This window comes from Podarcis bocagei, assembly GCF_964188305.1.
Source record: "Podarcis bocagei genome assembly, chromosome: 1".
NCBI classification, from domain to species: domain Eukaryota; kingdom Metazoa; phylum Chordata; class Lepidosauria; order Squamata; family Lacertidae; genus Podarcis; species Podarcis bocagei.
The window spans coordinates 33,741,898-33,764,693 of NC_138125.1; the positions used below are offsets into that span (position 1 = coordinate 33,741,898).

Genomic DNA, 22,796 nt, shown 5'->3' on the forward strand with positions numbered 1-22,796 from the left:
CAAAAAAACAACACAGCTAGCAAAAGGCTCTCCGAATCAAATTGGGAAAGTGATGTGGGGGGAGGGGGAGCCTGCTGTGGTCCCAGCCAAAATTTCCCCCCACCACACCTGCTATTTGTAATGGCTGGTATATAATGAACATTTTCAAGCACTTTGCAATAAACAAGTGTGTAGGGAACAAAAATCATTCATACAGAATTATCTAACTTGGAAATAAATGTGTTCATTGTGCTTTTGTATATTAAAACAATTAATCTTCACAGTTTGCTCTTGTTAAATAGTGCAGTCCTAATCCATTTGTTCAAAATGAGAATGAGTTCTTATCCCTGCCAGTACAATGGGATCAATAACAACAAGGCTCCTCATTACCTATACACAGCGAGTAATGATTCTCCCCCACCCAATAATATGTTGCGTTCTCTGCATATTATAGTTCACAAAGTGTAAGGAATACGTTCTCCCATACTGGAAGTCACAAACAACTATGTGAATCTTTTTCCTGGCCCCAAAATGGAAAGCAACCTTTGCAGGCTGCGAGTATGAGTAAATGAAAGGTTGGGAAGATGTTCAATTCCCCCCTAGCAGACATTTTTTGCTTTTGGTTTGACAAAGTCAGGGGGTAAAGACGCACTGCTGCATGTTATGTCTCACCTCAAAAACGATATTGCAGTTGGGAAAAAAATTCAGAAAAGAAGATGGAGAAACTGCTGGACCTTATGTGGGTGGGCTCATGCCTTTCAGAAATAAATAATTCCTTGGCAGAAACTAGAACGTCAACATAGCGAATCAAGGCTGGGCACACACGCACACACGCACACACAGACACACACACACACACACACACACACACACACACACACTGCTAGGATAGACTTCTTCCTGCAAGCATGCTGCTGGCATAAGCTTTCAAATGAAGTTGTAAAGATGTTTCGCTGCACCACTGACAACAGGAAGTGAGCGAGGAAAACTATGTTAGCAAGGAGACACTAAAAGGCAAAGAAAGAAAAATGAACAAGAAGATGGAGAGTGGCTCACAAGAGACATTGCTTATGCTGAGATCATTCAAATGACTGTGACATCCTCCTGGCTAGATGATGGCAGAATTTGATTTAGTTCAGGTACAGGAAGCTCATGGGACTGCAGAGGTGGAATTACATTGGAAAGGGTGGGGGAAAGTGGGGAAAGAAATGAGAAAATTTATGCAGTTGACCACTCCTATCAAAGTAGCTAAATACTGATGGCTATGAGGAGGATTTTCATGGGGTAAGAGCAAGTTTCTAGATGCGGCAGTGATAATAAGGCTGACATCTGTGACTTTCCATCACTGAAAGAGGGATGCATTCTCCTTCGGTTGTGCACCTGATATTATTTATCTATTTATTGTAGTCCCCTCCCTCCCTCTTCAGATAATTACCATCTTCCAAAGAAGCTCACATCAAAGAGAGAGAGAGAGAGGCTCTGCCATTAGGCTTACACACTACAAAAACCAGATACACAAGAAAATGTGAATGGAGGGCGAAGGCAGAAGAGGGACATCGGTTCTTCAGGGCCAGAAGAAGTGGTAAGTGGCACTTTGGGGCCAGATTGATCTTCCCTTGCTGGTTTTCTTGCTTGTACAGCAGTTGCTGGCATGGGGCCAGAGTGTCATAAGAACATACGAAGAGCCTGTTGGATCAGGCAGTGACTGTCAGGGACTGGGTAGAGGAGGAATGGTGGAGACCACCTCCCCAGCTTTACCCTTCTAGGGAGGAGGAAGAGGAAGACCGTTTAGATTTACAACAGGGGTTTGAGGGAGGTCACAGCTCAGAGGCAAATGAGGGGGAAAGTTGGGAAATAATGGGAGTGGAGGAGGAGGAGGAAGCACGGGGGGTGACAGCTGATGGACACAGTCTCTTTAGAAAGCATTCCAGAACCAGTGTGGTGTAGTGGTTAAGAGCGGTAGTCTTGCAATCTGGGGAACCGGGTTCGTGTCTCCGCTCCTCCACATGCAGCTGCTGGGTGACCTTGGGCTAGTCACACTTCTCTGAAGTCTCTCAGCCCCACTCACCTCACAGAGTGTTTGTTGTGGGGGAGGAAGGGAAAGGAGAATGTTAGCCGCTTTGAGACTCCTTAGGGTAATGATAAAGCGGGATCTCAAATCCAAACTCCTCCTCCTCCTCCTCTTCTTCTTCTTCTTCCCTCTCCCAGAACCCGGCAAGCCTTGAAAGTAGGAGAGCAAAAAGCTCAAAGACAGAGGGTACAGAGCAGCACCCATAGGCAAGACTATGAGAATGACGAATGAGGAAGTGGGAGAGACGGGGTGGTGGAGGAGATTCACCCAGGACAACACCATTATCCAAGAGGCTGTGTTCTATAGCCTCCTACTGTAAATACTGAATAAAAAGTGGACTGTAAGAAACATTCCCTTGTCTTTGTACGTTTCTGGGCAACCAGTTGCTGGCAGCAGCCTGACAGTGGCCCATTATGTCCAACATCCTATTCTCACAATGGCCAACCAGACTCCTGTGAGAGGCCTGCAAGCTGGACAACCGCCCTCTCACCTTCTGTGGTTTCTAGCAACTGGTACTCAGAAGCATACTACCTCTGGAGCAAACCCATCAGGGTTAGTAGCCACTGATATCCTCCATGAAGAAGAAGAAGAAGAAGAAGAAGAAGAAGAAGAAGAGGAGGAGTTTGGATTTGATATCCCGCCTTTCACTCCCTTTAAGGAGTCTCAAAGCGGCTAACATTCTCCTTTCCCTTCCTCCCCCACAACAAACACTCTGTGAGGTGAGTGGGGCTGAGAGACTTCAAAGAAGTGTGACTGGCCCAAGGTCACCCAGCAGCTGCATGTGGAGGAGCGGAGACTCAAACCCGGTTCTCCAGATTACGAGACTACCGCTCTTAACCACTACACCACACTGGCTCTCATGAGTCTGTCTAATCCTCTATTCAAGCTTTCTAAGTTGGTGGCAATTACTGTCACTTGTGGGAGAAAATTCACACTATAAGGCTTGTAAAGGACTACCTTTTGCCTGGCCTGATTCTTCCAACATTCAGTTTCACTGGACATCAATGAGTTCTGATGTTATGAGAGAGAGAGAAGAACTTTTTCCTATCTATGTGATGTCCCTTGCTTGGTCAGTCCTGGGGCAACAGTTTGCAAAGTGGCATGCAGCTGTAGTTCCAATGAGGGAAGAGGAATCAGTCTCTGTGCTTAGGAACTGTGGAAGCTAATGGTGGGATGTGGGTGATGAAAGTGACCTGGCAGGCCACAAGTTCTCAGTAATATAGCAAAGGAACATGGGAGTAAATTACCAGTGGCAACTACCCTTGCGGATTGCTTCTCCGCTAGGTTGCACCCAGTGAAGATTGTGAAAATGAACAGAACTCATTTTCCATATAAAAAGTTTGACTTCATTAGAATGCAGATGCACCAGGTCAATCTTTTTCTAAATTACATCTTAACAGCATAATGTGTTGTTGAGTTTTTTTAGATGCAGGTCACTTTCCCATGGAGATGAGCAATAAAATATTCTCTGTGTGTTTATGTGATCACAGTTGCTGCATCATCCCTGTGGGTAATAACATTATCGTTACCATTAAAACTGCCATGAAACTCATTTATAAGTAAATGCATACATTTAGGGGCTGCTAAAACAGCAAGGAAGACTGTGGGAGGGGGTGTGATCAGACATTACTCAAGAGAGCTCAAAGAGGGTCATCTACAAGTAAATTTACCTTGCAAATTATTTAAGTCGATTAACACTTAATGTAAACCAATGCAATGGATTTGAGGGAGAGGTGAGTTTGGGGAAGGTTGGTGTAGAGGGTCAATCATGCTGGCCCAGCCCATGATGTCACTTCCTTCAGTTCCTAGCACCCATGCAGTGTCTGAAAGGGGGAATTTAGCCTTAGATGCAAGGCTTTAGATGTGACTGGGAGTGCTATATGAGGTGGGGTCTGCATAAACAGTCCTGATTCCCCCTTCATGTGATTACTGAACACATGGGAAGGGGAGCAACTGTGAAGAGACTTTGTGTTACTTTCTCCAAGTACTACCTGGTTATTCTGTGCAACAATTCACTTGTCTGGGAATGTTCTGAGAAAAGAATGGAAGGAAGAAGTATTAAACAAGAAGATACAGAAAGTGAAAGGAACTGCAAGGAATACAGTGGTAAAAGATAAACCTTTATTGGGAAAGTGTAACTCAAGACAGTTGCATGCACTACATTCTTCCCTAGAGAAAGATAATCTCAGTGTAGGGGAAAATGCAGACACTATCTCACATGAGGTATAGCGTGGGAGCTTGTTTCCTAGTGAGTACACAGATCAGTTGCCAAGGATGAAAGACTCCAGCAACAACCAGCTTCCTCAAGCAAGGCATGGGAACCTTCCCAGCAGGGATGGCAAATCTGTCAATTTTGGTTTCTCATTTTCCCAGTCTTAAATCCAGTTATCCACATTTCCACATGCTTATGACTATTTTTAAACAGGGCCTCAAGAAAATTCATAGGCATTTATTGCAACTTTATCTTAATATACACATTTCTGTATGCATTCTTGCCTGAGACATATATTTTTGCAAAGCAATTCTCCATAATATAATTTGTTTTTTAATGTTCTTTTCACATACTTTGCACTTGTATGTGCATTTCTGTACATGTTATTTGGCTTACTTGGCATTGCAAAACTTACATATTTCAACAGATGACCGTGTTTCAGTTCACATTCTCTTTTGGAAAGTGTGACTAAAGCAGGCTTGCCTTTATATGCAAACAAAATCAGAGTTCTCCACCAAACCAGTCTCCATCTAAGACACAGTTAAAAGAGTGAATCTAATCCCATCTGTGCTCAGGTCCTGGTGTTTACATTTTTCTTTGCCCTTTCTACCTTTCAGAATCGTCATGCAGCAATAGTCATCCTGGACAATTCTGAAGAACATGCAGCCTTGTGCTTCTGCAAAGATTTCAGTAAATGTAAAAGTTGGCAGAACCCTCAGCGCATAGCTCCATTTGTGTTCCACTCTGTTCACAAAGTTCCTGCACAGGACCTTCCCTATACACTTAAACAGATGGGGCACTTTCCTGACTGCACCCCTTTGTGTGCATGGGTTTTCACTCTTCCATCATTGGAGTGAATGAGGGAGAGCTCCCACTGTATGATAAAGGCTTTGCTGTATCAAGAGAAAAGGCTATGCAGTTTCATGAAAGGCTTAGAGCCTTGAGTATCTTGGGTGCATGCAGTCTCCCTTACACAAAACAAAAACCTATCCAACATTGTTTCATCACCATTTACCTTCCTAAACAGAATGGTTGTGTGGGTTGGTGATGACAATGCAATATTCGTCTGAATGGGACCAGAACAAGCTCACACGTAGCACAAATGCCCTTTCAAATGCATCTATGCTGCACTTTCAGACAGAAGATAATGGGCTGGCTGCAGAGTTCCTGTGAGCAGGACTACATTGACATTGACATTGACAACAACAACATGCCGCCTATCTGACTGGGTTGCCCCAGCCACTCTCGGCGGCTTCCAGCAATATATAAAAACACAATGAAAACCAAACACTACAAACTTCCCTATACAGGGCTGGCTTCAGATGTCTTCTAAGAAAAGCCATTTGACATCTGATGGGAGGGTGCTCCACAGGGGGGAGCGCCACTACCGAGCAGGCACCACTCACAGGATGTTCTTGCTGGGCATAGCAGCCAAATGCTAGGGGTTGAGGTTCCTTCAGCCCCAATAAAATATTTGAGGTGACCGGAACCCCCAAATTGGATGGGCATTGCCATTCAAATGGTGTGTGCGCACCATGTCGTGCAATCAATTATGTGGGGCAGGGCTTACCTGGCAATATTTTACTCAAGTTGGCACCCCTGATGCCGGAGGACGCATAGTAGGTTGTTGGGGGTGATTTTTGCCTTGCCAATTCTTCCCACCACAGTCTCCTTAAAAGCTGATCAAGAGGTCTGTGGAACTCGCTAGAATGGTGCTGGAAGTAGTACTGTGGAGGGCAGTGGGAAGGGGCAATCAGTGAAAACTGCCTCTCCTGCTGTTTCTCCAATGTTAATCTTCACTTGATTTTGGTTCCTTCCAGAAGGAACCCTTCTATTTGCAGAAGGGACTGTTTCCAATCCAATATACTTAAGATTTAACAAGCATGAATTCTACCACAGTAGTTTGCATTATTAATTTACTCTTTCTTAATTAAAGGCTTCCAAGCTCTCCCCCCCCCCCCAGCACTTTGCAGTGCCAAGTAACTTGAGCCAATGCAGTTAATCAGGATAGTTTATGCTCATGCTGGAAAGCAATGTGGGAAATAGCAGAATAAGTTACAAGAGCATAATGATGTGTAAATTGCTTGCACAATTATTCCAAGTCGAACAGTCAAAATTTGAATCATGGAATGAAAGCTCATTTAAGGAAGACCGTCACTATTTAAATCCATTATAGCCAGCCAGCCATTAGTCATTTTTTATCAAGTCAAGATGTAGGAGTGCATTTCTGAAAGGGTGGTGGATTAATTGAAGCTTAGTCATGACGTGAAATCAATATTTCATGGAGATCTAAGTAAGAATTTTCACAGCACTCAGAGAAGACAGAGTGACCTGTAGCGTTTCCTACCTTTGTCACAGTTAAACCTGAAATGAACTGAGCAGGGGAAGAAAAGTCTCAACTTCTCTGAATGCAAATTTTATTGAAAATAAATAAATTTCTTTTGGCGTTTGTTTTGTTTTGTTTGGTTTGTTTTTTGCATTCCACTTGTGGGTTCTATTGGATTTACAGCTCTCTCTGTGCATAACAATACTGAATTGGATTCTAAGTTGCCCTTCCATGAATGGGGAAATGAACAAGGAAAAAGAAGAGAAGCCATTTTAGCTGATACCCCCCTCCCTATCATAGTCACCTTTAAAGCCAGGGCCAGAAGTCATTTTGCTTGCTGAAGTGGAAAATGGAACCCAGCCTAACCCTGAAGTCAAGGTGTCTAGTAGCAAAAGCTGATGAAGTTATTTTGGCACTTCAGATAGAAAACCCCACAAGAGCCTTTCCCTTCCTGGCGGCAAAAATACAACAATAATAAATGCAATAACTAACATTTCGTTGCCCTTTCACAGTACAGTGGTACCTTGTGTTAAGAACTTGATTCGTTCCGGAGGTCCGTTCTTAACCTGAAACTGTTCTTAACCTGTGGTACCACTTTAGCTAATGGGGCCTCCTGCTGCTGCCGGAGCACGATTTCTGTTCTCATCCTGAAGCAAAGTTCTTAACCCGAGGTACTATTTCTGGGTTAGCGGAGTCTGTAACCTGAAGCGTCTGTAACCTGAGGTACCACTGTACTTGAAATCAGCTGCTAGTGGCTGCTGCTTCTCTTTGCCTAGTGTTAGGGATCGTTTGTATCTATGATATTTAAAAGGAGCCAACTGCTCAACTGGTATTCTGCTCATGGGTTAAGATCTGGGGATGTTCTGTCCCATGTCTCACCACCATGTGAAGTGAGGGAGAAAACACTTCTCAATGATGCCACCTGATTTTTGAAACTTGTTCCTTTGGGAAACCTGTTTACACCCCTCCCTTCAATTTTGGGAGGTTTTTCAGAACATTATTTTGGAACATTCTGATCCCGAGAGTACTTGATGATGACGCTTTAGTGTGTGCATGTACAGTGTAGTACAAGCATTTCTTAGGACAAAAAGGGTAATTCCTGAAGCAGACCTTAAAAGAAATAGGGATTTCTTTATCCTCAGTCTCTTTTTCAGGGTTGTTTCTATGATACATGAAGATCAGCGCTCTTGTGAAGCACTGATGCCCTTCTCAGGAGCCAGGAAGTGCTTGGCACATGACAAGATTAAGCCTTATGTGAGGCCTGCTTGACTCATTAATTTCACCCATGAATGCAAGACAGCTGAATCAGTTGACAGTCACTAGGCAGATGATAAAAACAAATATCTACTTAGTCAATCACTAATTAAAAATATTTTGATGTGTTATAAAAACTAATAGCCCTTGTAAAGAGTCAAGCAATTATTAGAATAAACGGAGACTTAAAAAAAATATGGTATAATAACTGAAAATGTGTTGGATGAACCTGTGCTGTTAAAGAGAAGAAATAGTGCAAAATATTTTTCAATTGTGAAGTCTTTAGCATAATGGGAACACCAAATCCTAGTCTTGCTGTCCCCCCTCCCTGCGCCAAGTTCAAGAACAGCACAATGTTTTTGCATCCTCTCTCCGGCCTGCTCTGACAGATACATAAATGTTAACAAGCTTTTTGAATATAATTCTTTCATCAGTGCTTTCAATGAGCTGTGTTTTATTAATCATCATAAAAGAAAATGGGAATCATGAACTCTGCCTGAGACTGCTTACCTAGAGTAATAAGAAATGTACAGTTTGAAATTATATTTCTAGTTACCGTGTCTGACTTGTTTCTTCTTATGCTACTTTGGTAGTGCAATAATTTAGGAAAAATGTGCTAGAGCAATCTACATATGTCTCAAAGGAAGCCTGGAAGATATTTACGATTGGCAGATATTTATTTGAATGATGTTGGTTGCAAAACTGCCTTGCCTACATGGGTAACATTGCCATGGATTGCATTATGTGGGTACTTACAAAGGTCTTAAAGTTGCGATCATATGCACTCTTGTTTGGAGGTGTGCCCCATTAAACTCAGTTAAAATCTATTGTCATATATATATATATATATATATATATATATATGTAGGTTTTGGTGTCTTCGGGTGTCTTCCCGTGTAAGAGTTGGGGTGTCTAGGCGACGTTTCGACGAGGTCTCACTCGTCATCTTCAGGCTGGTGCTTTCGGCTTCTTGTTACTGGAACAGAGCAGGATCTCAGTGTTTGAGTTCCTATAAATACTGTTGAGGGGGTGTGGTGCAGAGAAGAAGTTCCCAGGTTATTGTGCCTTTTCTTCTTTTGTTCCTTAATTACTTGGGGGATATCTTGAGTGATATCTTGAGTGATATTCTGAGTACCACTTAGGTGGGTCATTAAGTGTGGATTAGTTGCTATAGCTTTCGTGTCTTGACCTTTTGAGCTTGTGAAGAGATTTTTCTGAGAAGATGGCTGTACTGCACTGAGTTGTGCTCTGGCTTGGCTTCGTGTATAGGGGCGAGCTGTGGTTTTGTGCCCTGTGCCAGCCAGATCTGTGTAGGGATTGCAGGGGGGTGCAGCATCCGGAGGTGCCACTATGGTTTGGCTACCGGATGGAGTCTGTAATTTATCTGTGGAGAGGGTCTGGGTTTGGGTCTGGTGTGGTTGATAGGTGATGGCGTTCTGTGTGCCTCTGGTCCTGGTGTCGGTTTTTGTGGGGAGGGCTAATTTCCAGATGTCTGGCAGGCGGGATGTGTCGTCACGCTTGTTCATGTTGTGAGGGTGTTTCTCTATCTCGATGGCTTCCATGATTATTCTCTTGTGGTGAAGGAAGGAGGGCCATGAATTTGAATTATTATCATTATTATTATCATTATTATTATCATTATTATTTATCATTATTATTATTATCATTATTATTATCATTATTATTATCATTATCATTAATATATATATATATATATATATATATGCAGGTTTTGGTGTTTTCGGGTATCTTCCCGTGTAAGAGTTGGGGTGTCTAGGCGACGTTTCGACGAGGTCTCACTCGTCATCTTCAGGCTGGTGCTTTCGGCTTCTTGTTACTAGAACAGAGCAGGATCTCAGTGTTTGAGTTCCTATAAATACTGTTGAGGGGGTGCGGTGTATAGCCTCCAACGTTCTGGGCAGAGAGGAAGTTCCCAGGTTATTGTGCCTTTTCTTCTTTTGTTCATTAATTACTTGAGGGATATCTTGAGTGATTTCTTGAGTGATATTCTGAGTACCACTTAGGAGGGTCATTAGGTGTGGATTAGTTGCTAAAGCTTTCGTGTCTTGACCTCTTGAGCTTGTGAAGAGTTTTTCTGAGTTTTTCTGAGAAGAGTTTTTCTGAGAAGATGGCTGTACTGCACTTAGTTGTGCTCTGGCTTGGCTTCGTGTATAGGGGCGAGCTGTGGTTTTGTGCCCTGTGCCAGCCAGATCTGTGTAGGGATTGCAGGGGGGTGCAGCATCCGGAGGTGCCACTATGGTTTGGCTACTGGATGGTATCTGTAATTTATCTGTGGAGAGGGTCTGGGTTTGGGTCTGGTGTGGTTGATTGGAGATGGCGTTCTGTGTGCCTCTGGTTCTGGTGTCGGTTTTTGTGGGGAGGGCTAATTTCCAGATGTCTGGCAGGCGGGACGTGTCGTCACGCTTGTTCATGCTGTGAGGGTGTTTCTCTATCTCGATGGCTTCCATGATTATTCTCTTGTGGTGATGTTCCATGTTAAAGAGCAATTTGGAATCTGCAAAATTAATTTCGTGTCCTGTTTCTTTCATGTGTTGGTAAAGAGAGGAAGTTTTTTCTTCTTTTTTGACGGCATTCTTGTGTTCTGCGATACGTGCATTTATTCGTCTGTTTGTTTGTCCAATGTACGTGGCTGGGCAGACTTTGCAGGGTATTTCATAGACCCCTTGGTTTTCTAACTGGATTTTATCTTTTGGGTTTCTGAGGATATTGGCTATTTTTTGGTTGGTGCAAAAGGCTGTTTTGATATTGTGTTTATGGAGGATTTTGCTAATTTTATCTGTGGTGCCCTTGATATAAGGAAGGAGGGCCATGCCATTGTTTTCTTCTGTGTCTTGGTTTTTGGGGGGTGTTTCTTTTTGGATTAGCTTCGTAACCCTGTTTTGCTGGTATCCGTTGGCGATTAACACATTTGAGAGATTCTGTAACTCAGTTGTCAAGTGGTCTTCGTCAGCCAGGCGTTTGGTTCTGGAGATGAGAGTCTTGGCTACGGAGTTTATTTGTGCAGGGTGGTGGTGTGATTGTGCATGTTAATCGCCAACGGATACCAGCAAAACAGGGTTACGAAGCAAAAGAAGAAAAGGCACAATAACCTGGGAACTTCCTCTCTGCCCAGAACGTTGGAGGCTATACACCACACCCCCTCAACAGTATTTATAGGAACTCAAACACTGAGATCCTGCTCTGTTCTAGTAACAAGAAGCCGAAAGCACCAGCCTGAAGATGACGAGTGAGACCTCGTCGAAACGTCGCCTAGACACCCCAACTCTTACACGGGAAGATACCCGAAAACACCAAAACCTGCATTCCTGTACCCGTGAAAATCTACGAAAGCATATATATATATATATATATATATATATATATATATATATATATATGCTTTCGTAGATTTTCACGGGTATAGGGATGCAGGTTTTGGTGTCTTCGGGTGTCTTCCCGTGTAAGAGGAAGTGTAATATATATGGATTAGATCAGACTGCATACAAACTGCATACAGACTGCATACCAAGTATGTAGCACCTTTTAAGACTTCAGACAAAATTCAACAGACTTAAATGTACTGCTGCCCATAGATTTTAATGGCCTACCATGCCCTTCACGCTGTGTTAGTAGTGTGGCCTGACAAGCTACAAATAGAATTAAGATTATATCTTCCTTATTTTTTCGCTTCCTGCACATTTATCCAACTTTTGATACAAACTTGAGGATAACTGAGCAGATACTGATTTTGTAACATGTTACGTTCCAGAAGAGCAGGCATGTAGTTCTCTAGCAAGATAAAGGCAAAACAAACTAATTAACAAAGAACCTACGATACTGAGCAGGGCCGGCCCAAGACATTTTGCCACCTGAGGCAGACGCCAAAATGGCACCTCCCCTCCCTGCTAGGGAAGAAGCGGCAAGATCTACATCAGGAACAAGGGGGTAAGAAAGATTGACATTGGGATCTGCTGCCCTGGTGGATCCTGCCACCTTACGCAAGCACCTCACTTTGTCTCATGGGTTGCATGGCCCTGATACCAATTACAGTGGTACCTCTGGTTACGTACTCAATTTGTTCCGGATGTCTGTTTTTAACCTGAAACTGTTCTTAACCTGAAGCACCACTTTAACTAATGGGGCCTCCTGCTGCCGCCGCGCGATTTCTGTTCTCATCCTGAAGCAAAGTTCTTAACGCGAGGTACTATTTCTGGGTTAGCGGAGTCTGTAACCTGAAGCATATGTAACCTGAAGTGTATGTAACCCGAGGTGCCACTATATTGCAATGACCCTAAAAATTATGCATTTCAAAATCAATCAGGAATCTCACCGCTACTTCAGTGCTTTAAAAGTTATCATCTCCAGTTAATGCAGAAAATTCACCCCTCTCCTTGCCTACTGGGATGCGGCCCATATTGTTCAGTAACTAGATTTGGACACAAGACTGACAGCGTGTCGCCCCCCCCTTTTTTTACATTACATGCTTGGCCACTGCACTGCCACATTTTAAACTCCACGCTAGCCTTTGGCTGTAGGAAAGGTTTGTCATTTTTATCAGCAAAGGCTCTACCCTGCAGTGAAATGGATAGTGTCAAGGGAAAATGTAATCAATTTCAACTGCATGGTTTCCTTTGAAAAGCTACACACATGCAGGAGGTGGCAGAGCGCATAGTATTACTTTAATTAAAAAGACTAAATGAATGAGGCACTGGTGATATTGCCAAGGCTTTCCCCTGACCTTGTCAGTCTTAGCAGAGATTTGGGGCTAATGATAAAGTAAATGTCTACCCTTCTGGAACAGGCAGAGGAACTAAGTAAAGGAGCTGTGTGTACCTGCAAATGGGGATCAGAGACACTTCCATGGAATTGTGGCATGAGGTTTGGGTTAAGAAGTTAACACAGAAGAGACTGTGGTGCAAAACCATTTCATTCTGATTTTGCCAGGCTTACACCAAGGAGACTTACACCAAGGACTTCAGAGCGATTCCTTGTCTTTGAATTCAACAATAATTTTGCTGAAGTCTAAGGAGACTCTTGGAGACTCACTGCAGATGGTGACAGCAGCCACGAAATTAAAAGATGACTGCTTCTTGGGAGAAAAGCAATGAGAAACCTAGACAGCATCTTAAAAAGTAGAGACATCACCTTGCCAACAAAGGTCCGTATAGTAAAAGCTATGGTTTTCCCAGTAGTGATGTTTGGAAGTGAGAGCTGGACCATAAAGAAGGCTGATCACCGAAGAATTGATGCTTTTGAATTATGGTGCTGGAGGAGACTCTTGAGAGTCCCATGGATTGCAAGAAGAACAAACCTATCCATTCTGAAGGAAATCAGCCCTGAGTGCTCACTGGAAGGGCAGATCGTGAAGCTGAGGCTCCAATACTTTGGCCACCTCATGAGAAGAGAAGACTCCCTGGAAAAGACCCTGATGTTGGGAAAGATGGAGGGCACAAGGAGAAGGGGACGACAGAGGACGAGATGGCTGGATAGCGTTTTCGAAGCTACCAGCATGAGTTTGACCAAACTGCGGGAGGCAGTGGAAGACAGAAGTCCCTGGCGTGCTCTGGTCCATGGGGTCACGAAGAGTCCGATACGACTAAACGCCTAAACAACAACAAGGAGACTCTTGAGAGTCTCATGAACTGCAAGAAAATCAAACCTATCCATTCTTAAGGAAATCAGCCCTGAGTGCTCACTGGAAGGACAGATCGTGAAGCTGAGGCTCCAATACTTTGGCCACCTCATGAGAAGAGAAGACTCCCTGGAAAAGACCCTGATGTTGGGAAAGATGGAGGGCACAAGGAGAAATGAAGAGGATGAGATGGTTGGACAGTGTTCTCGAAGCTACCAGCATGAGTTTGACCAAACTGCAGGAGGCAGTGGAAGACAGGAGTGCCTGGCGTGCTCTGGTCCATGGGGTCACGAAGAGTCCGATACGACTAAACACCTAAACAACAACAGCAACAACAATTTTCTCTTCCTCTTGTTTTCAGTAGCTCTTTTGCAAACCCCTCTTGCCTTCCCCACTAAGATGCTCAGTTATTGAGCCATTATTTCAAATTTAAAACCCACCCTTCCTCCCCAATGGGTTCCCAGGGTAGCTCAAGATAAGAATGAAATTACATAATTCAAAACAACACTGCAGTTAAAACCAGCAGTGTATAAACTTCATAGACGTTGAAGGGTCAGCCTAGGCACAATGCCAGGGATTGAAGTCTGCTATTTATGGCAAGGCTTAAGGCTTCCTGCTATTCTAGCAGGTTTCCCTAGGAAACTCTGCCTCGTTGCAAATGACTTGAATTCTCCACAGTTTTGATTTACTCTCATATGGGCTGCCATTTGAAAGCACAAATACTTCACTCTGCTACCATTCCCCAAAGGAATATAGTTGTCTCATGGATACTGCACAGTATATGAAATGTAGCTTGCACAGATGCTATGAAAACCTAGGCTTTCTCTGCAATGCTATAGTCTCAACCAATGAAGCAACGGTAGCATAACACACTGTCCACAAATAACAGATGGCAAAGTTTAGACTTACTACGGGGTCACTGTATGTGTGTGTTGTGTAGATGAATAGTCTACTGGACTTCTGAACACAGCAGCTGCTGAAAGGGAGCACCGATCATTGCATTGTTTTTTAAGGCTCTCTGAAATACCCAGGCTTTCTGCTGATTGCTATGTTTCTGTTTCTTTTTACAGGATTTTATGAATGCTCCTGCATTTTAGTATAGCAGGAAAAGATTCAGCCTCTCAGAAAGGAATAAGAAAAATAACGAAAATAAGGGCTTGCCCACACCAGAGTATAATGCGAATCAGAAATTGCTGTTCTCATTAACTTAGCATCACCCACATGGCATCTGCAGCAAATAACTGTGAACTCACACATTCCCCCTCTGAAGTTGGGTTTCCCAATCAGAGAAGTAATTTTTAAAACTGACCTCAGCCTGGTGCACTTGGGGTAGTGGATGCTTTGCTTTGGGTTTCTTTCTAACTTGGAGTGGCTCAACCCTCCCCTTTAGCTACTCCCCTTTCCAGACCCCTCCTAAAAAAAAGGTTCCTTTCCAGCAGTGTTTGTGCTTACTATATGCAGCCTCTCTCCATCTGCGAGTGCTGTATCAAATGATTGTTTTAGTCACTTGCTCAGATTTTCTCCAAAAAAGGAGCATTAAAAATAAAAACTGCCCTTGCAGGTACAGGAAGCAGAAAAGACAAACAGGAGGAAAGGAAGGGCCGACATTTGCGGGGAGCAACTCCAAATCCTTGCCTGGCTTAGAGCAACTCACTTTAAAAAAAGTTCTCTTGTGCAAATCTGGAATATGGAATATGGAATGGGAAACACCAGGACAGGTTTGGTAAGAGTGAGATTGAAAGCACAGCTGTTTGCCTCAAGTAGCAGATTATTAGAATAGGATGTGCACCAGGCACATATTTCAGTCTAAACTACCTTGCAGGTTTGTTGTGATGATAAAATGGAGAGGAAGAGAAGCATGTATGCCACCTTGAGCTCCCTGGAGGAAAGGCAGAATACAGATATAAAAAATAAATACATAAATAAACTTAACAATACCCCCTTGCACTGATCTTATTGCACACCACTGGCGCCTATAACAAAGCCAAAATTTGGAAGATGTTAGTCACTGTTCTCAGACCCTTACTTTGGCTTGGCTCTTTCTTCTTTATTTTTCCAGGGGAGGGGGAAGAGAGATTTCAGCCACTTTATGAAATCCTGGCTCTGTACTAAGATCAATGGAAAATTTGCCACGAATTTCAAAGAAGTCATGATGAATTTTCCCAACTAATTTCAAAGAAGTCATGATGATGAATTATGGTGACATTAACTTACTCAGAGCCTGTGTTGATACTGCTTTATTTTTGGCGTGAGCTGAGCAATGAGAGATGCATAAATCCTGGCTAAGCAGCATAGCTGTAGGAGGTTAAGGGGGAGAAGGAATGTAAGAGACAAATACAACCCCTGCAAACAGGTTCCCCCCCTCCTGTTGAGGACAAATGCCAAACAGGGGAAATAGGTTCATAAATCATTGGGAATTAACTCCCTAGTCGTCATTTACTTTTAATTAATCATTAAAATAAACGATTGCATTGTCCACAGAGTCCATAGTTGATGAGATACTTTTTACTATCACCTTTATTATGGAGCATTTCTGGATTTTCGTTTAAAAATGGAAATGTCAGGATATGATTAAGTTGGAGTGGTCAACATGACAAGCCCTCTCCACTGTTCACTTGGTAACGAAGGAAGGGGTGAGGGCGGTTACCTTTTTTCTCACCTGGAAAGTACACAGAAGGAGGAAATTGGAAGAGAGGTGCTGCTTTCCACTTTCTCCTTCCATCTGCTCGCTGCAGATTGGTTTTGCTTTCCCTCACCGGCAAAGTGTGTCCATTTGAAAACAGATGTAGGTGGTCTTGGCAATGGGGTGTAGCCACACCTGTCCAATGAATGGCATTGTGGGTTGGTGTATACCAAGATCACAAACACGACTTCCGTCTTCATTCACCTGGAGCATGTTCAGGGAGGAAAAGGCATTGATAACCTAATCCATACAAGTGTTTTCAAATACATATCAAGTAACTAACGCCAGCCCTTGTGGATGGCAGGATCTGGACGCAATCTAGATTGACAGCAGCATGCTAAGGATGAGCATGAATGATACAGGGTTGAGAAAAAACTGTATTTTTGTGCAATGAAGGGGTTGGTGTGTACATAGCCAGTTTTCATCAAGCTCTCCACCACAATCTCTTTCCTGATACGGTACCCACCACCTCAGACCTCATCTCTGTATATGTGAATTTAGGATTCCACCACCACCACCACTTTACATTTGCTTATACTGAACCAAATTGGAATTTTAATACTTATTCCTCTGGAGCTACTAACAATCCCATTTCCACAAACCACCTTGAATACTGGATTTCATCAAAAGCTTGGCCACCACACTGTTTAGCCCTGTTTTTTAAAACATTTAAAAAAAAACATCAGTCCCAGTACAGATCCTTGGGGAACCCCCACTTCTTCTACCCCTCCATTGTGAGAATTGTCCATTTATTTCTACTCTCTTCATCTGGTTCTTTAACTACTTCCCAGTCCTTTTTACCAGTTTACCCACATGGTCTCGGATTTCCTGCATAAGAACGTAAGAAGAGTTTCAGGACAATGGCTCATCTACTCCAGCATCTTGTTCTCGGAGAGGCCAGCCAGATGTCTGTGGGAAACCCACAAGCAGGACCTGCGCACAAGAGCACTCTCTGTTCCTGTGGCTTCCAGCAACTGGTACTCAGAATTATTACTGCCTCCACTATAGGGACTAGCCATCTCATAAGCTTCTATCATTTCACTTCTTACTCACCGTTTTTCTAAACTAAGTCCTTTTCTTCATAGAAGAGTCACTTCATCTGCCTTGTTCCTTTTTGGTTGCCCTTTTCTTAACCTTTCCCAACTCTGCAATATCCTTTTTGATGTGAGAACTCTACACAGCGCAGTATTCCAAATGCAATCACACCATAGAGTTGTATAATGGAATTATGAAATTGACAGTTTTATTTTCAGTTCCTTTCCCAATGATTCCTAGCATGGAATGTGCCTTTTTCACTGCAGCTGCACACTGGTAGGTTGGGAGGGTGTGTGTGTGCTTGCATGGGAGGGGGTTAACTAGGGCCTTAATGCCCTTGCCCTCCACTGCATTTCATCAAGCAATTATTTTTCTGATAGTTTTAAGATCCGCTGCAATCAGTGCTAAGCTTTCAAGTCAATAAAAGGCACAGAGTTCAAATAATTTATTAAACATCCGGCCTGTTTACTAACACGGAGGTGAATAATTCAGCCCAAAGAACTCGTCTGCCTTCTTGCGCCTAGTTTATGCGGGCGTTTCTCCCTATAAAGTGCAAGCAAAGAAAAGTTTCGCTGCCGTCTGGGTTTTATTTATCAGATGTTTCCAATTCTGGAAGGGAACTTTTGGCGCGGGGACTTCAACAAATCAAGGATGTTAAGGTCAAGCCTAACCCCTGACACATTTCCTTTCAGCCACTGAAAGGGAAGGTCTGCGGGAGCGAAGATATTGTTGTGATGTGAGCTGTGAAGAAAAGGAGTCGCCTCGACGCCACATCCCCGCCATCCAGACTTGGCTGGTGCTCGCGAATGCCACTGCGGGGAGGCGAGGCAAGATGAGGGGCCTGGTGCTTGCCTCTCTCGTCCTGATGCAACCTCTCCCCGTGCCAGGGGGCCCCACTGCCGCCGTGCGCCCCCAGAGCGACCACGCCTGGTGCCACCCTTCGGGGTCCTGCTACAGCGTCCACGTGGGCAGCCTGAGCTTCCCACGCGCCCAGGAGGCCTGCGCGGCGCACGGCGGACGCCTGAGCACGGCGAGCGGTCGGGTGGAAGTGCAGGCCATCGTGTCTCTGCTGAGAGGGGTCGCCCGCGGCGGGTCGGGCACCTCCTTGTTCTGGCTGGGCCTGGTGAGGAAGGCTCAGCAGTGCACCATGGAGGAGCTGCCGCTGCGGGGTTTCTCCTGGGCCGCAGCAGGAGGACTTGGCGCGGAGGCGAGGAACGAGAGCGCGGCGGAGGGGAGCCTCTCGTGGGTGAAGGAGCCCAGCAAGTCGTGCACCACGCAGAAGTGCGCCGGCCTGCAGGTGACTTGGGGCGAGCCTCGCGCCGCCGAGTCGTGGGGCCTCGCCGAGCACGCCTGCGCCAAGGCCAACGCGGGGTACGTGTGCAAGTACAGCTACGCGGGCGCGTGTCGCGCGCCTGGCGCGGGAAGCCACCTGCACTACGCGCTCCCTTTCCGCCTCCAAAGCGCCGCCGTGGAGTTCGGCCCGCCTGGCACGGTGCTCACTCTGAGGTGCCCCGGGCGGGAGGCGCGCTTCACCTGCCGCCTCTCGCCCGACGGCTACCACTGGGAAGGCACCGAGCGCGGCCTCTGCTCCTGCCCCAGCGGCTACTGGAGCCCGAGCGAGGGAGCGTGCGTCGAGCTGGCCGACTGCTTCGGCGCCCGGGGCGCCTTCCTGTGCCTGTGCGCCTGGGGCGCTCGCTTGGCGGCGGACGAAAAAGCCTGCGTGCCGTCGGCGAGAACTGAAACGCCGCCGTCGCCTGCACTGTCTGCCTCCCCGAACGGCTCTTCGGACGGCCTGCCTGGCCGGAACGACTCCCTGGCGGCGACCTTGCCCTCCGAGGTGGGCAACAGCAGCAGCGCCCCCGGAGCCGTGTCTTCCAACTACCTCTTCATCCTGATCACGGTGGCTGTGGTGACGCTGGTGATCCTGGTCATGGCCGCGCTGCAGATCTTCCAGGCCTGCTTCAGGCTTTGCTGCTCCAAGGGCTCTCAGACCAAGAAGGACGGAGCTCCGGCTACGACGGCCACGACCGCAGATGGCGACCCCGAGGATTCGGATCATTCCCTGGGACCCAGCAAGGCAGAGTCTGCCGAGGTTTCTCAGGATGAACCCAAACCTGTGGCGGGGCAGGTGGAGCAGGAACAGCCACGAGGGGACTGAGGCTGTATTTGAAGGAGGCAATGGACTTTCATACAAAGAAGGCACTTTTATTAGGACAGGAATGGGGAGCCTGTGGCCCTCCAAAGGTTATTGGACTACAACTCCTATCATCCTTATCTGCTGGCCATTCTTTCTCAGTTAAAGTGCTAAGTAACCCCACAGAGTGCTGCAAGAGACAAGTCTCATTAAGAGCCCCCCCCCCCCAAGCTGCTTGTAGAACAGTGTAATCCTATACACACTTACTTGGGAGTAAGTTACATCAACTTCAGTAGAATTTTCTCCCAGGTGTGTGTGCAAGATGGCAGGTGTCTAATGGTAATGGTGAGGGCCCTGTGGGACTCCTAATTGCTGCTCCCCAGCTCCCATCACCCCTAGCCAATGGGCAAAGGGATATTGGGAGTTACAGTCCAGCAACACCTAGATAGCCACAGTTTCCCCATCCCTGTAAAAGAAGATTTTTATGATTTAAATAGCTTTCCAACATTATTTTGAATCTGGTGTTGTCCTCCGTCCTTACTAGTCTTCTAGGGTGCCAGTACAGTTGTGCATGTGTGTGATCTATTTGTGAGACTTAGAAAACAGCCTGAAATCTTAGTACTGTGTCTCGACTGACTCACGGATTGGATGTATGAGAACTCATAAGAGAAGTGTTGGCCAGTGCATGTTAAATTTTGTCGCACAAAAGCATTATCTGCTCCAGTTTCCTTAAGTGGGAATTTCAAAAACCTGCAAGATATGTCTAGCTTATACTGGCTCGTTGCTCTGAATAACATTGTGGGCTGGAAATCTGTTAAGATTTCACTGAGGGTCCAGCTCATTTTCCCACCTTCCATTTCATTGAGGTCACCTTTGGAAGTCATTGGCCAACTGAGGTGTGGTAGGTTTTGACTGGGGAGAGAGTCTTCTTGGTGGTGGTGTCCATAGGCGCCGACTCCATGGGGCTTGAGGGGGCCCGAGCCCCCTCAAAAATTCGTTTGGGGGGGCTCTGCCCCCCCAATAATCTCCGGCGCCCCTCCAGCAGAGCGCCATCGCCGCCCCTCCCCCAGCCCAAAATGCACAGGGAGGGTCGGGCTGCATGCCTCCTGCCCTCCCTCCCGAGCAAAAGCTCCACCCAATTTCCTTTGGAGCTGATTAATAGGCGCAGCACGCTCTCCCCTATTCGCTCACAAGGAGGCGGCGCCACTTTATTTGCATATTCATGAGCTTATTTATTATTCATGAGCTTTCCCGGGCCCCCCCAATATTTTTTATAAGTCCGCGTCCCTGGTGGTGTCTAGGTGGTACAGACTGTTTTGGGGGAAGGGGTCACCTGGCACTCATGCTGTAGCCTTTTCAGAACCATGCAAAGACCTTTTAATTTTCCCAAATATTTGGTTTCAAAATTGACTGATCTGAGGCTGCCTTTATTTGAAACTTTTAATTTTGTTATATGTTTCTGTTTTTTTATATGGCTGATTGTTTTCTCTACAGATTTGGTGTAAGCCACCTTGGAATATTCTGTTTTACAGGCAGCGCTGGAAAATGTATTAATGCATAAAATGAAGATTTAAAAAATGAAAATTAATTGGTACACACAAATGCATGCCAGTAGCCCGAGGAAAGCCCTGAAATATACATTCTGGATTCTGAGTCAGTCCTACTGCCATTATTTGATTAAAATTGGGTGTGATCCAGGCCCAATCACTATGCCAGCTCCAGGCTAGTTTAGTCTGCAACAGGCTTTTTCTGGCTCCGCCACCTTCCACCCTAGCTGGCATCAGCAATGGGGCTACAGATGTGGCAGTGGCTCCAGCACTCTTATCATGCCTTGCCAGGGTTTGGTTTGCTCTGCCATTTTCTCACTGCAGAGCACTGTGGATGGGACAGTTTGGAAGGAGAAGCAAATGTGGGGAAATGGGACTCAGTGAAAACTTTAAGCAACATTTCTCTCTTCAATAAAGGAAAGGGGTAGAGGATTTCTTTTTAAAGTTTTCTCTGTTGTCTCCGACTCCACAGCTGCGTTCCTTGCATTTCTCTCTTTTAGCATTACTTGAATAGGGACAGTCCTGCCTGTATGTGTGCATTTCAGCTAAGGAATATTTTAAGTCAGTATTCAAAAAACGTAAATATTGGCACACACCCACCCACCCACCAGCCCCAGATCATTTGAAGAGGCCATTAATTTCCAACACAAACCATATTTTCAACAAATATGTATGTAATGTTTGTAGTATATGTTATAGCATTGAGTGCTTCTAAGGCTCCTAATGTTCATCGGTTAAAAGCACAGAAAACCCATTAACATTGCAAAGGCAGGGATTGCCCATTCCATCTAGTACAGTAGGACAGTGTATCCTCTTGTCACTCTTTAAATCTTATTTCTAGACCATTAATTCCTTCTAAGACACTTCAAAATGATTATATGCATCTTGAAGCAGAGGGGGAATGTAAGCTACGATTATGAATATATGATGAATATTTGATGATTGATCTTCATCACATAATCGGGAGTAAAATTCAAATCCTCAAAAAGAGACGTTTAATAATATTTTAAACTACAGAGGGCTTGATTAAATGTGCCATGGGATTACAGTGAAATTGAAAGGTGGCCAGGGGCAAAATTAAAAGACTTCAAAGGACCATTTTTAAACACCCACCCGCAAAGTACTACAGTCTAATGAAGATTTTAAAAACTGATTAATTGGGCATTTCCCTATCATTTGGTGAAAATTCTTTTCATCTAAAAACAGCTTCATCTCCTAAAACCACTATCCAGGATATATTCACATCCACCCAGCAAATGAGATCTGCATGTGCTGCTTATGATGTGACTGTATACTGCAGTGTTCATCTGCCCTCTGCTGAACTTGATAGATGCAAGCAATGTAGATGGGAGGGTGGTCATGCTGGTCTTGGACCACAAACCACATGTAGTCATGTGCTATTAGGGCTGCATTCAGTCTGTTGGCTCTGCTACAAATACCTTGATGTGCATAGCTCTCTATGCTCAATGGGGTACCAAGTTATCCATATTGCTTTGGAGGGAACAGGGAAACGACCATGAAAGCCCTGTGTGTATATACCTCAGAACTACCAATAATGCATGAACTCATTAGATTTGGGTGATCCATTGCAATACAATGTAATACCTGTAATTCAATGAGATGTGATAGTACAGCCTTCTGTTATGTTGTGAAGAGTGTGTGAAAAGTGCACCAATGCAGTCCATGCTATAGAAGCATAGGCACTCTGGTTCCTTGGATCATACGTTTGTGGAATAGGGTAGTTGTTTTCAGCACAAAGCCATCAACTGTAACTATTACATGGAACGAAAATAAGTCCTACTGATTTTGATGGAACTGTAGGTTGGGAGTTTCAGGCTACAATTCTAAGCACGACACTCAGAATTATGGGCAAACGTGGTAGTTCCACGTCAAGCACTTACCTTCTTTTCCATGATAGCTAGT

The 22,796-nt window shown here is 44.8% G+C and overlaps 1 protein-coding gene and 1 long non-coding RNA gene across 2 annotated transcripts; one reads left to right on the forward strand and one right to left on the reverse strand.

Annotated features, from left to right (window-relative positions):
* Window positions 1–4,157: 4,157 nt before the first annotated feature.
* On the reverse strand, window positions 4,158–16,121 carry LOC308591266. The gene is made up of 3 exons (XR_014010094.1): window positions 15,990–16,121; window positions 15,689–15,769; window positions 4,158–5,021 (listed from the first exon to the last, which is right to left on the reverse strand). It is a non-coding gene; the product is annotated as an uncharacterized lncRNA (long non-coding RNA).
* Window positions 16,122–16,134: 13 nt separating this feature from the next.
* CLEC14A (C-type lectin domain containing 14A) lies at window positions 16,135–19,843 on the forward strand. Its single transcript, XM_081201903.1, has one exon. It carries the CDS (start codon window positions 18,025–18,027, stop codon window positions 19,348–19,350), a length of 1,326 nt encoding a protein of 441 aa, XP_081058029.1. The 5' UTR covers window positions 16,135–18,024; the 3' UTR covers window positions 19,351–19,843.
* Window positions 19,844–22,796: the final 2,953 nt, after the last annotated feature.